Below are 13100 nucleotides of genomic sequence, written 5' to 3'. Positions count from 1 at the left end.
CTACCAAAGGGCTTTGATGTTTCTATGGCACATAGGTGCACTTGGTTCTTGGAAAGGTTCAAGAAGAAGGTGGACAAATGGAAAGATTATCAAGATAAGCTAGATGTAAGGAGAATGGTGCTAAGTCCTACATTTACTCTAGTTCCATTTTTTATCTCTCTAGTTGGTTCCCCTCTAAAAAAGTATGAATTTAGCTTTACTCATAGCCTAACTATGCTTTATGGCTGTAACTCCACCTCTGTTTTCTAGCAGAAGAGTCACAAGCTTCAATGCTTCACAACTGGATTTATTTCCACAAAAACACAAGTGCACAAATGGCACATCACATGTACAAGACATGAATAAGTGTTAGATCGAGTAATTTGAAAGGCAATCAGCCTCCGCAGACATAAAATTAGAGAAACAATTACGTGGGAATCGGAGGAAAATTAATAGATAGGTGTTGCTGATGTTTTATCGAAACCTCCTTGCATCCACATACCTAGATAATTAAACCTGCCCAGTTTCAACAGGTCTCATTTTCTTTTCAAACAGGATCTGGACAGCTCTTTTGGCTAACTCCTCCTGCGCAAGAGATACTGCAAGAGGGAGAAGCTCACGAGTATCTCCAATAGTTGCACTGTCATTCCTGCACAAGCAAAAGACCATCATTGCTTACAGAATTTTATGGTAACAAAACCATTAAGGCAGCAGCAAGATCATCGACTAGAAATCCAAAATGCATAACACTTAGCCAACTACAAAAATACTGAAAGCATTCATAAATGCACGTTTTGAGATAAATAAGCAAGCATGCCACGACAATGAAATTAAAAATACACCATCTACGATAGCAAACCAAAATAAGATCAAGGATGGTCAGAAGTTCACACACCAATTAGCTCCTGAGCAGCTTCTAATCCATCAATGACAAGCTGCTTGTAGTTTTTCCCAGTCCCATCTCTCTCAAAATTTTTGGAAATCTGCACAAGAAGATCATCAAGACAAGATCAAGCAAAGCTTTGTGAAGTCAAAGTCCCAACTACCACAATGTAAACTGCAGATAGAAGATAAGATCTCCACACAACACCATAAGCAATAGTTGATGCCAAGACACACTTGCAAGAAACAATTGATGGAAAAGGAGGTCTGTTCTTTACATTTATACACATGGCATCTTGAGCTCGATGGTCTGTACACTCGAATCATCAAACCCCCAAACCCTTGAATCAAACATTGATTGCATGTGCAATAGACTAAACATCCACAAATAAATGCGAATATGTCCACATTTTTTGCAAATCTCTATAAGTTTTCTAAAGATAAACGGAAGGTTACCACCGAAACAAGCATACGAATCGCCTAAATAAGCAAAATCAGGTTGTGAATGAGCTGGTTGAAGAATGCTAGGCATTTGAGATATATTTCGCACACCTTACTGTAGTAGTGGCCCGATAGGAATGGTACAGAAGACAGCATGAATGCGGCAGAAGTGGTGAACAGGAATACATAAAGATATCTTGACGAGCTCCGTCTCAATCCTTCACAACCAAAGCCAACAAAATGCTTTCTCAAGAAAGTCCTCAACTGATACACAAGTCTTATTTGAGAAATGCAATCCCGCTTCACAAATTTGCCTCAAGGATTTGATTTGAAAGTGGCATAAATACATCAAACAGACCCCACTCTCTATCAATTGCAAAAAATGTTGTTCCGCATCTACCACGTGTTGTTGGGTGTTCATCTAGTAAACTTAGAACTCTAAGACCCCCCAAAAAAAAAACTCAAAGTAAAAATTTAATAGGAAAATCCCTTGGACTCCAGAGTCCTCTATCTACCTAGGCTACAATTGAAATAGATCCCCTAGATGGGCTACCAAGAAGTAGAATTGACCCTACAGAGAAGAGCTAGTGGCTTCAACAACACCCCCCCCCCCTCCCCCAAAAAAAAAAAAAGCAGGAGCCAGCTTCCCAAGGAAAGAAAGAAAGAAATGGGTGCCTTCAAGCATACCATGGGCTATGGACCTTACTTTCCCAAATGCAGAGTTGTGGAGAATTCCCTTGGAACTTGGTGGGCTGGACGGAAAGATGGTCCCCTGAGATCACAAAGGTGCCATATGCCAAGGATGTCCCTGTAACTTGTCTAGAAGATGGTGCCATTGTCCACACGTGTGGGAATTTTAAAAATAGTAGTCACTATATGAAGCCAAAATTACTGATACGCAGCAGATCAGCTCTTAAACAGCTTGCTGGAATAGAGAGGGTTGAAGAGCAGCTGTAGTTTGATTGCCTGGAAAAACAGGCAGATGTCATAGGCTCCACCAAACCCTGCAGGAGACTTCCATAAGGAGACTTCCATACTGGTCCAGATATATAGCAGTAAGTGGATAGGGTCATATAGGATGAAAGGAGGTGTTGGTAAACTGAAAGGAAAGGAAAGAGTGGACACAAACTCAGAATACTTGCATTATGGAATGAAGAAGAGTGAGGTCCTTAAGTAGGCACCTCATACATGCTCACTGACATCACTGATGACTTCAGAGCTCCACAATCATCTCCTCAATCTGCTCCTAGATTCTCTCAATCATCCTATGTGGCTCTCTACCACCTAACTGTGCTTGTGGGCACCTAACTGTGCCTCTAGCACTCACACATAGAAACCAAGGTGCCTGAGGCATACACCTTGAGATATCCCATCAAACCCCCCCTCAAGGGAATGCCTCAGGCTATGTCAAGGATACATCTAGTCTCATAGTTTCTCATGCCATCTCATGGTGGTCAAGGATAAATCTATGGCTAGGTTCTCATGCTAGCAAGGGTTCCCTTGGGTGTAAGGTAAACAAAAGGGATACAAAAAGACCTTCCAATGGTTATCTCCCCTGCATGTACATGCACACAATGTCTGCAGGAGGTACCATGGAGCAAAACATACACATGGCCTACATTATAAGGTGACCAGAGGTGTTTACAAAACACACAAAACACAATAGTTTATTTCATTCATTTTGGAGGACTATCCAAGCTGAGTACCTTGACATAAAAAGAGAGATCTGGAGCATACATAGAGATGTTTTAAAATGCATAATCTTCAAAGGATGCCTCATCTTGTGGAGGCTCATCAACTGAAAGTAGATTTGCATTTTCTGTCTTTGCTTTGGCTCTGCAAAACTTCTCATTATGGTTGTTCTTGCCACAATGCTTGCATGGATTCATTTTGAAATAGTCCTTTGAAAGGTGATTTGTCTTTCCACAGTGATTGCAAGGGGTATACTTGCCCTTCTGGACTTTTACAGCATAAACAGTGTCATTGCCTTTCCTGAGCTCCATATGCCTTTCTTCTTCTTGGAGAGCAGAGATAATACCTTCAAGATTAGGATTATGAAGATTTTTCAAAGTGGTAACTATGTGATCATAATCTTCAAGCATACTCTTAAGTAACACTGCCATAGCATCATCTGGAGTAATAGGAGAGTTGATAGAAGCTAATTGAGTAATAAGACTCCGCATATAGTTGACATGAGCTGCTAAAGTAGTACCACTAGCCATCTTCAATTCAAAGAAAGAGATTTTAAGTGATAGTTTAGAGATGTGAGAGCTAGCACCAAAAATCATGTCAAGCTTCTGCCAAGCTTCTGTAGGAGACTCCAAGTCAGAGATATGGTGAATATAATCATCTCCTAAAGCAAGAGCAATGATACCATATGCTTTTTCTTCTCTAACTGGATCCCTTGCCGGTCGTGTCGGAGTTGAGGATTCTCCAGCATTGGAGGCCGTAGAAGAAGTGGTAGGAGTCGGTTTGACAAGTCCCCATAAGTTCTCCCTCATCAATGCAAATTTCACCTTCATCTGCCATGTGTGGAAGCCCTTTCCATTGAACTTCTCTAGATTCAATAGGGTAGCCATGAGAGGGTCTAACCCAGATATTGGGCAGTGTCTATCTCTCTTACAAGGCAAAAAATAACTGAAAGGCTTCCAAAATATGAGCACTTGATGTAGCAAAGACTAGTGTCCAGGTTTCAAACAATGATGCTTCTTCTTACATGCTTCATAGAAGTGGCTAAAATGAATACTTTCCAATCAAAACCAGGTCTAGCAATTCAAAACAAAACTGAAGCCACACTTGTACTGAAGTTATTGAAAGTTTCAAAAAACCAGAAATGCTAGAGTAGCATTTTATGTAGCATCATCTTCAAAAACTTGTCCAAAACTGTCAAAACTAAAAGGCTGAACTTGGAGGGCTTGTCGCTCACTCTTCAAAGCAAAGGAAAAGGGGGTTTTTAAGGCAAAAGAGAGCTGTTATACCACAGAAGATCCTCTGGGAAGAAGAGGCGCAAAAAGGCGTCAGAACTCCATAGCTTGCCTTTCCAACGTCGACTGGTTTTTCTCTGTTTTCAGCTTGAATAAGCAACCATTGCTGCTCAGATTTCAGCACAGGATAGCCCAAGGCATGGAGAATCTACCCCTGAAAGGAATTAGAGGAAGATAAGGTGTGCTGAGAGAAAACGCAGAAGGAAGAATCGACGAAAATCGTGTAATAGCGACGAAACGGGCGCGGTTTTCTTTGATTCCTCTCAGCCAGAGGTTCGCCCCTTCAAGGTGGATCTCCAGCAGGAAGGACGTGGGAAATGGCTGAGAACAGGAGGAGAACAAGCTTAAGCAAACTTTGGGAAGAAGAGGGAGAGATGGTGAAGAAGAAGATGAAGAAGAAGATGATGATGTGGCAAAAAATGGGCTCAAGGGGGATCAAAGGGCTTTGATACCATGTTGGTAAACTGAAAGGAAAGGAAAGAGTGGACACAAACTCAGAATACTTGCATTATGGAATGAAGAAGAGCTCATGAGGTCCTTAAGTAGGCACCTCATACATGCTCACTAACATCACTGATGACTTCAGAGCTCCACAATCATCTCCTCAATCTGCTCCTAGATTCTCTCAATCATCCTATGTGGCTCTCTACCACCTAACTGTGCTTGTGGGCACCTAACTGTGCCTCTAGCACTCACACATAGAAACCAAGGTGTGCCTGAGGCATACACCTTGAGATATCCCATCAGGAGGGATATTGGCCCACAAGAGAGGATAGTTTCCCAATTGCCAAGCAGGCCCTGCCTTACTTGAATTCAACGATACTCAACGATACTCTTGCTCTTCTGAATACATGCTTAACTATGCTTGTGTGACTTCAAATACACGACGTCTTCTTCCTCAGATTCCTTCTCTCTTCTCCTCTTGTCAGCATAATGCTTCATCACCTGTTGAGCTAATTCTATGTTCTGCTAGGCCAGTCTTGGTTATTTCATCTCGCACTTGGTAAGGTAGCTTGAGTTGGCAGCCAAAGGAGAGCTCAGAGAAGTTCATACAGGAACATGCTTGCGCAGCGAACAAGTGGGCACTGCCAGCGATCTTCTATAGAGAAGTTCAGAAAGGAGAAAATTGATAGAGCACAGGAGCCACAGCTTCTGGACGGAAGAGCCCAAACCCGGGCCAGTAGGTAGTACATACGTATGCTTGGTGATATTATGACAAAACTCAGCAAAACAAAGCCAATTACCAAGTTTTCTGTGTATCATCAAAGAAAAGACCCAAAGCACTCCAACCATTAGTTGACTTTTTATGTCCACCGATTCTATTCAAGATGATTAAAAGTACTTGGTGTAAATGTGGTTCTCATAATGGCGAACAGCTCTTTCCAAAAGTTCCGCATACACTTGGCATCTCTATCAATATATACCTTTGCAAGACTAGAATATATCCAATCCTACAAATTCAGATTTTTGTTGTTCTAAAGTCCAAATTTCCATGATAAAAATAAAAGAGAAAACAAAATAGAAGAAAAATGGGCTAACAGAAAAACAAAAGGTCGACATACATAGCAGGCAAAGCAATGCTTATGTCATAATCAGTGCCCAAGCATAAGCACCTATATTGGGTTTCTAAAGACCCATGGAGTCTATTGGGCAAAATAAACAAACAAAATCAAGAAACAAAAGAGACCAAAAAAAAGGAATAAACTCTCTCTCTCTCTCTCTCTCTCTCTCTCTCTCTCTCTCGTGCATCATGCATACTCAATTTAACTCTTTTGTGAAACTCAAAGAAAAACCAGCTGTCCAACTCCCCGCTTTTTGTGTTCAGCTTATGTTCAATCCTTATTAGCATGCCTAGGGCTTATACACGGTAGATAAAGACTTCATATCTAAGGTTGTGCGTATTTTTTTCATTTTTTTTTTGAAATTATACCTCTTGTGTTTTAGCAAAGTGATCAAATTACTACACTGAGTGATAAAAGATTCCTTAGTTGTACAAAGGCAGGAAAATCTATGGAATTGGGAAGAAATGACTCCATATTTGAGTCAATGTGAGGCATCTTTATAATGTGTAAACCCCACTATATTCAGGTTGTTGACATTTATCAATATCAACTTCTAATCCTACACCAGATTGAGAGCGTACAATATTCAAGAACCACAAGAATCCCCTCTTGAAGTGCAGTTAAGTTCACAAGCGTCACGAGGATAGGTTCCCTCTCCAAAAGCACAAGCAGCTTTGTACATAAAGTCTTGAAAGTCAGGAACATCTGGTACAAATAAATCATTATAAAACACCTAACTTCGCTAAGCTTATGTAAAATGCTAGCATATAGATAAGAAGTTGCAGAAACCCAAATTCATAAGTAAAGAGATAAAAGTTTGCTAAAAAGACAGCACAATCCCATAGGAATTCCTATAATTTGTTGAAACAAAGAATCGCCTATTGTGATGTAAAGATTATCTAAAAAGAAAATCTATCCAAGTTCAACACTTCCAACCTTTGTGTATCTTTTATTTTTATGATGTAGAAGAATATGCGGTTTAGTCCTTCTCAAAGTGGCCTGGTTTTCCACAAAAATGACACTTGCTTTTATCCTCGGAGGTCTTTGATGTTGATCCTTTAAATGTCTTCTTGGTGAAACAAGCTTCATTATAATGATATCCTTGCCGTTGCTTGATCTTCTTTTCTTCCTCCATGAGTGATCCAACAAGATGTGCCACTTTAGTCATTCTCTCCACCACGCCCATGATACTACTCCAGTCCTTTAGCTGTGGTAGGTAGACGCATCATGAAATCCATTCTTATGTGGGTCCCCTTCCCCTCAAGGACAGGCGATGTTTTTAGTTAGGGCTGGGGTTGAGCCTTGATTGCCATGTAGCATTATCCAATATACACACTGCATTGTTATGCTAGCCTGCCAAGTCTCTTGAGTAGATCAATCCCATAACTTCTAAGCATAAATACAGTATGCCCAAGTCTAGTAATATATACCTTCATAAGACTAGAATATATCCAATCTTACAGATTATTATTATTTTTAGAACAAGCAAAAGAGCAAATGAAAAATTTTTTAATGAGTAAACAAGAGGGGAAAAAAAAACTTAGTAAGCAAGGTATGCTTATGTTCTCATCAGTACCCAAGCATAAGCTGCCATCTGGTTTTCGAAAGATTCCGGAATCTCATGGTAAACCTAAAGCTTACTAAGCAAAAAGGAAGAAATGAGCAGAAAAATAGAAGAAGAAATGCAGAGAGAGAGAGAGAGAGAGAGAGAGAGAGAGAGAGAGAGAAGATTAAATTAGGTTAAATTTCCATCACAACCCAACCTAACCCTGAAATTTTGTAAATTGTAAAAGAAGCAGAATGAAATAACAACTAATGTGCTAACACAAGGAAACAAAGATAAGCCAACGTACATATAAGACAACAAATTAGTAGGAGGCTTGTCTGTGGACAAGATCCTCGCTTTGAAGAGAAGTTAACAGAAGTTTCTGTGTTCTTAGCATTGGAAAGATGGGAATATGAAGGTAATGAGACTCCAGAAACAAAAGGTTTCACAAAGACCTCAATCTGGAAGAGCAAAGATTACATATGCTACATCAGGGAAATTTGGGATAATGCAGTAAAGGTTGTAAGAACAGATCCAAACCAGTAATACATGTGGATGGAAATCAAGAAACAAGAAGAGATGGTAATACATGGCAGCTTGCTACTTTGCCCCCCCACAGTGCCCCATCTATAAAAACAATAGCAATAATTCCAGCGATCCCTCCTTTATGCATTTGGGAGAAGATATCACAAAATATTCAAAAGAAAACACAATCAAATACTTCAATGCTCAGATAGAACCCAAGCAAGCACCCATAACAGTGGAAGGCAAAGACCCACTTTGGATGGAAGAAATTCACGAAGATGACAAAAAAGGGAAAGGACGAAAGAGAAACTCGAAGGATGAAGGGGAAACAACACACATGGGGAAGCATTTGCCCACCCTCTGTGGATGTTTTGGTCTACGAATGTGCAATGGTACGCACAGTTTCAATAACATGGGGGTACACATGCAAGAATCCACAAAGGTCTAGTGTGGTTGATTACCTCATAATCATTCCATGACCAACACACATTGTGAAATTTAAATTGAAGAGACTCTGGAATCCGTCACCATGCATTATCTGTCTGGATACAAGCCATACGACGAAGCACAGAAAACAAGGAAAGCATTTCATGCAGTGTGACCAAGACTTGTGTAGAGTTGAGCAGATGATTGACAGAAATTTTAAATAAGACAGCCCATAAATGTTTTCAAAAAAGGTAAGAATAGAAGCAAAGGAATGCCATGTAACAGAAGGTATGATGCGCAATGCAAAAAGGCAAGTGAAGCATGGAAATCGGCAGCAGTAGCAGCCACAGATAAACCGGCAAGAGAGAGATTATAGAATAATAGTCAGAAGAAAGAAAAGCATATACCTTTGTATCAGACTAGAATATGTCCAATCATACAATTTTAGATTTTCTGTTGTTCTAAAGACCAAAAATTTACACAGAAAATAAAAGAGAAAATGAAAGCAAAGAAAAAAGAGGTAAACAAAAACTTTTATGAAAAACAACAGGAAGACATACTTAGCAAGCAAAGCAACACTTATGTCGTCATCAGTGCCCAAGCATAAGCAGCTATACTGAGTTTCTAAAGACCCAGTGAGAAGAAAGAAAAGAAGGCTAATTAAGGACAAACAGTTAAATGTATGATGTGATTGGTTTGCAAATAGCTGATCTGATTTCAGTAACAGTACAATCTATATAAAACCCTTTGAACCTTGCACAAATGTTACACATCCTTCTTCCTTTCTGTGTCCTCATTTCCATACCCATACCTACTGTTCCAGAAAGAACTGCAGCTCCTCCTAAAGTACAAGAAGCAATTATCATGCCAGTAATGAACTCGCCCTTGGCAGCCATCAGCATCACTGAAGTAGCTTTTACTAGGTACAAAGCAGCCTGCAACACCAAAATAACATATTCAAAAGAGGGAGTTTTCAAGAAACATCTTGAAGCTGCTCTAAAAACAAACCACACCACCAAAAAGAAAAAGAAAAAGCATTATACATTTGACGAAAGCAACATAGCCACTGCAAGGGACAGAGAAATTAAAAGGAAAAAGGAAAACACTGGCCTCTACCAGAATTCATGGCTCAATTTAAGGACCTTCCGGAAACTTTATTTCCACACGTTCCCAACATACTGGCATTTCAGAAACTCGAAAGCACCTACGAGACTCTGTGTCCTAACAGAAATATCATCATTAGACACTCATCTATTGACATGGGGAAGCATCAATACATGCATATGTATTGGCATCATTCATTCTGTCACCGGCCTTCGGAATCCCCAAAGGGCAGTAGATGCAATGACTGAGAAATTTACAGAAGTACCCGTACCTTAAGTTCATTATAGAGGTAAAATGATTCTGTAAAAAAGAGATCCTCCCATGTGGGGGGAGTTGTCACTGAAAATCACGTCAAGGGTAACTGAGGCTGAACTGCACCTCAAATGAAACCACAAATAGGATGTAGACTGCACCTAACATGTGAACAACACCAGGGCCAACTGTGCCTTATATATAGGAGAAGAACTGGCAGTGAACTGACCGATCAGGTCCGCTGACCAGGCTGACTGACCCGACGAAGTCTAGTCGGGTTAAGCCCACCTAGACAGGTCAGCTGACCCAGCCCTAGTCAGGGTTCCAAAATGGCCTCAAACTGGCCCGAACTGTGGCCTTTACTAGGCCCTGGACCAGGCCCACTAACTCACCCTCTAACCCTGGCATTTGCCCTAGCTAGAACCCCACCTAACCTGCAGAAATACAATGAGAAAGGTCCAATATAGTACACCTCCCACTGGGCAGGCACACCCACATACAAGCCCTCACTCCCTAGTATACAGACAAGAGATGACTAACTCTAATAGAAAGCTTTCCTTGAGTTAGTCATGTCTCTAAAATTGAAACACCTCCCACTGGGCAGGCACACCCACATACAAGCCCTCACTCCCTAGTATACAGACAAGAGATGACTAACTCTAATAGAAAGCTTTCCTTGAGTTAGTCATGTCTCTAAAATTGAAGTCTACTTAGCCTACCCTGTTGTTTTCCTGGTTTTTTCAATATATACACATACGTACGCGCACGCGTACGTGTGTGTGTGCTCGCGCACAGTCCCATATTTGCCTCAACCGTTTCCTCCACCAATGAGGAGGAAACGGTTGAGCAAATCATTCTTTGACTCCCTGACGGGATCTAGATTATCTTGCTTTTTGTCCTATAATGAGATCTTTTGATGTTGTAACTACTTGTCCCCTCTTTTTCGGGGTATAGTTTGCTAGTTTCTTGTAATATAATACATCTTGATTTCACCCAAAAAAGTGTGTGTTTGGGTGTGGGTGTGGGTGTAAAAGATTGCAGCAGCTCTGGTCCTACAAACTTCTGCTACGTCAATAGGTTTTTCTATGGCAAGTGATGCTTGGTGTTATTCCTTTTGGCCAACTCTTGGCACGTAGACATATTGCTCCTGCTCTACGTCACAGACGTTTGGCTCCTAGGGAATCTTTGCTCCATGTTTTTTGAAATTGCCCTGTCACCCATGAGTTCCTGCTATTTCTTTCCAGGCCCGCGGTTTGATAGGGGGCACTCTAGACTTTGTGGAGGGACGAGTCTTTCGAGAGCCTCCTTCTTCCATGTCCTACTATTTCCAAATGTCACTCAGGCAATCCTTTTATGGTTGCATGTCAATTCGTCGGATAGATTACACTCTATATTTGTCTAACAATGAAACCTTCTGAGCTCGTATTTGCTGATCTCCACTTTGGGGACAGCTTCTTGTAATATAGGTTTACATGGATTTCACCACACACAGAAATGTGTGCGCACGCACAGAGAGAGAGAGACAGAGAGAGAGAGATCCAGGAACATGCCCAAACACAACACAATGTGCAGTTTCGATCTCATGGCAGTCACAAGGTTGAAAACCATAAAGTCCATCACACATAGCAGGGACTAGTTTTTCATGAAATATTTCACATGCAACGTTGACATGAAGTAAACATTGCACAATATTGGGATGACATTGAGGGGAAGGGTCTTAGACCAGCAAGAATTTGAATCTAATATCAAACATTCGGCTAGCGTTCAAACCTCTGAAGCTAGTTAAGGGAGTGCATGGCTGTTTGGAGTACTATACTTGACCAATGTTGTTGCAACGATCCAGCTTGGCTGCCTGCCGACATGAATCTGGAGTTTAGCATCTCAATTGTGCACATGGATTGTCTTCATGTTACTCTATCTTGTGGCATCTCACATACACGTCTGTAATGGTTTAGCACATGGTTCATGCTCATCTCTCACAATCTCCTTCCATGATCCTCGGCTTTGACACCAAACACAAACGGTAAACAGAGCCAAATTTGTACTCTGCAGTCGATTGCTGGCCTAGTGAAATAAGCAAGCCAACGAAATTGCATTAAGTTGCCTAGAATGGGTTACAAGCAACCATGCTATATTCCTTCATTAAAGCTTAGATTATTCCAAAATCCTCTGATCACAAAACTTATTCTAGAGCCTATCACATTGGACCACAGACCTTATCACATCCTCGCTCACTTCACACTAAGTACGAGTCCAGCATTCGTTGAATTAAAAACTGCATATGTCTTGTCATCCATTGGTATGTGGGCATTCCTAACCAAGTGATGACTTAATACCTGACGTTGCAAGTACAACAGCAAACCTAAAGGGTGACCTTGAATAGCAATCATTCTACGGCATGCATTTAAAAATTCAGTCACGGTAGTGGAGGCACACAAAGTAAAAAAGCGCGCCTCCACCTGAGCGATTAAGAGCTTCTGCAGCTGAAATCTCCTCTCCGCTGCCTTCTTGTATCCTGCAATACGCGTGGGAACGTCTTAGAAAGCGAATGCACATCTCTGAGAACAGCGACGAAGCCGGATCTAAACGAATGAATCAACCGAATTCAAAGTCGCGAGCGCCACAGGAAACCTTTATGTTAGAAACTCACTGTTATCGACGGTCATGCGAAACGGGTAGTCAGCACCATCAGTGCCCGAGGGCCTGCTAGAAAGCGCCGACCCGCGGACTCGGGGGCGCATCGTTTCTAGGGTGCCGATAGCACTGCCCCTAGAGGAAAGAATAGAGTTAAATTTTTGGCCTGCCACATGTGGAGGCCTAAGTGAAGCCCATGGCCATTCGCGTTCGCGCCACTTGAAGCTCTGCTGACTGGGTCTTGGACCTCCACAGATCCGCGCATGCCACTTCTGCCACTTGTCTTCCTTCTTGTGGTGCGGATTTCACCGAGGTCTGCATCGAACAGCTTTGATTTGTGTTGTTGTTTCCAGCGTGTTCTCTGCTTTGTGTGCATGCCTTAACATCATCATTGTTCCAGGTATGTATGGATTCCAGGAGTGATGCATGCATTCACGAAAGCAATTTATGTGTCCCTTCCTTCGGATGCTTCTACATTCCTCCACAATGCATCGGCTTATGAGGGAGAAGCATGGGCAGAGGAAGAGCAAGTCTCTAGGCTTCACCAGGGAAAGGTATGGGTTATGATCGGAGCGACCAAACGGAAGAAACGGGTATGGCGAATAGATTTCCCAAATGAGAGTCGATTGATCACTTATAAAAGGAGGATTTGTTGCATCGTGTGTCCACCGGATGCTTTGCTTGTTGATTTTGGTGTGTACTTGTTAGCAGACGCTTTCTTTAATGAGGAGGTAGTAATCAATATGTCAGGAGCGGAAGAAGCGA

At 41.5% G+C, this 13100-nt stretch overlaps 1 protein-coding gene across 2 annotated transcripts; it reads right to left on the bottom strand.

The window, feature by feature from the left end:
• Positions 1-227: 227 nt before the first annotated feature.
• On the bottom strand, positions 228-12780 carry LOC147903236 (jagunal-like protein). 2 transcript variants are annotated; one of them, XM_087373002.1, is made up of 6 exons: positions 12352-12780; positions 12161-12216; positions 9157-9280; positions 1414-1520; positions 875-962; positions 228-628 (listed from the first exon to the last, which is right to left on the bottom strand). In XM_087373002.1, exons 1-6 carry the CDS (start codon positions 12440-12442, stop codon positions 555-557), a joined length of 540 nt encoding a protein of 179 aa, XP_087229128.1. In that variant the 5' UTR covers positions 12443-12780; the 3' UTR covers positions 228-554. The 2 variants fall into 2 exon arrangements, with proteins under 2 accessions (XP_087229128.1, XP_087229129.1); XM_087373003.1 differs by lacking the exons at positions 9157-9280; positions 12161-12216; positions 12352-12780 and adding an exon at positions 5340-6002 and having other exon boundaries at positions 1414-1549.
• Between the last annotated feature and the right edge of the window lie 320 nt (positions 12781-13100).

This window comes from Dipteris shenzhenensis, chromosome 3, assembly GCF_047967505.1.
Source record: "Dipteris shenzhenensis isolate YYH24624 ecotype China chromosome 3, Dip_SZ_1.0, whole genome shotgun sequence".
Classification (NCBI taxonomy): domain Eukaryota; kingdom Viridiplantae; phylum Streptophyta; class Polypodiopsida; order Gleicheniales; family Dipteridaceae; genus Dipteris; species Dipteris shenzhenensis.
The sequence above is the reverse complement of the archived record's forward strand: the minus strand, read 5'-3'. Positions and strand labels throughout refer to the sequence as shown.

Coding starts and splice junctions, on each gene's coding strand:
- LOC147903236 (XM_087373002.1), bottom strand. CDS start 12,442: ATGCGCCCCCGAGTCCGCGGGTCGGCGCTTTCTAGCAGGCCCTCGGGC. Junction 9,281..12,160: donor AGAAGCTCTTAATCGCTCAG/GTGGAGGCGCGC, acceptor TTGGTGTTGCAG/GCTGCTTTGTACCTAGTAAA. Junction 1,521..9,156: donor AGTTCTTTCTGGAACAGTAG/GTATGGGTATGG, acceptor TTGGTTGTGAAG/GATTGAGACGGAGCTCGTCA.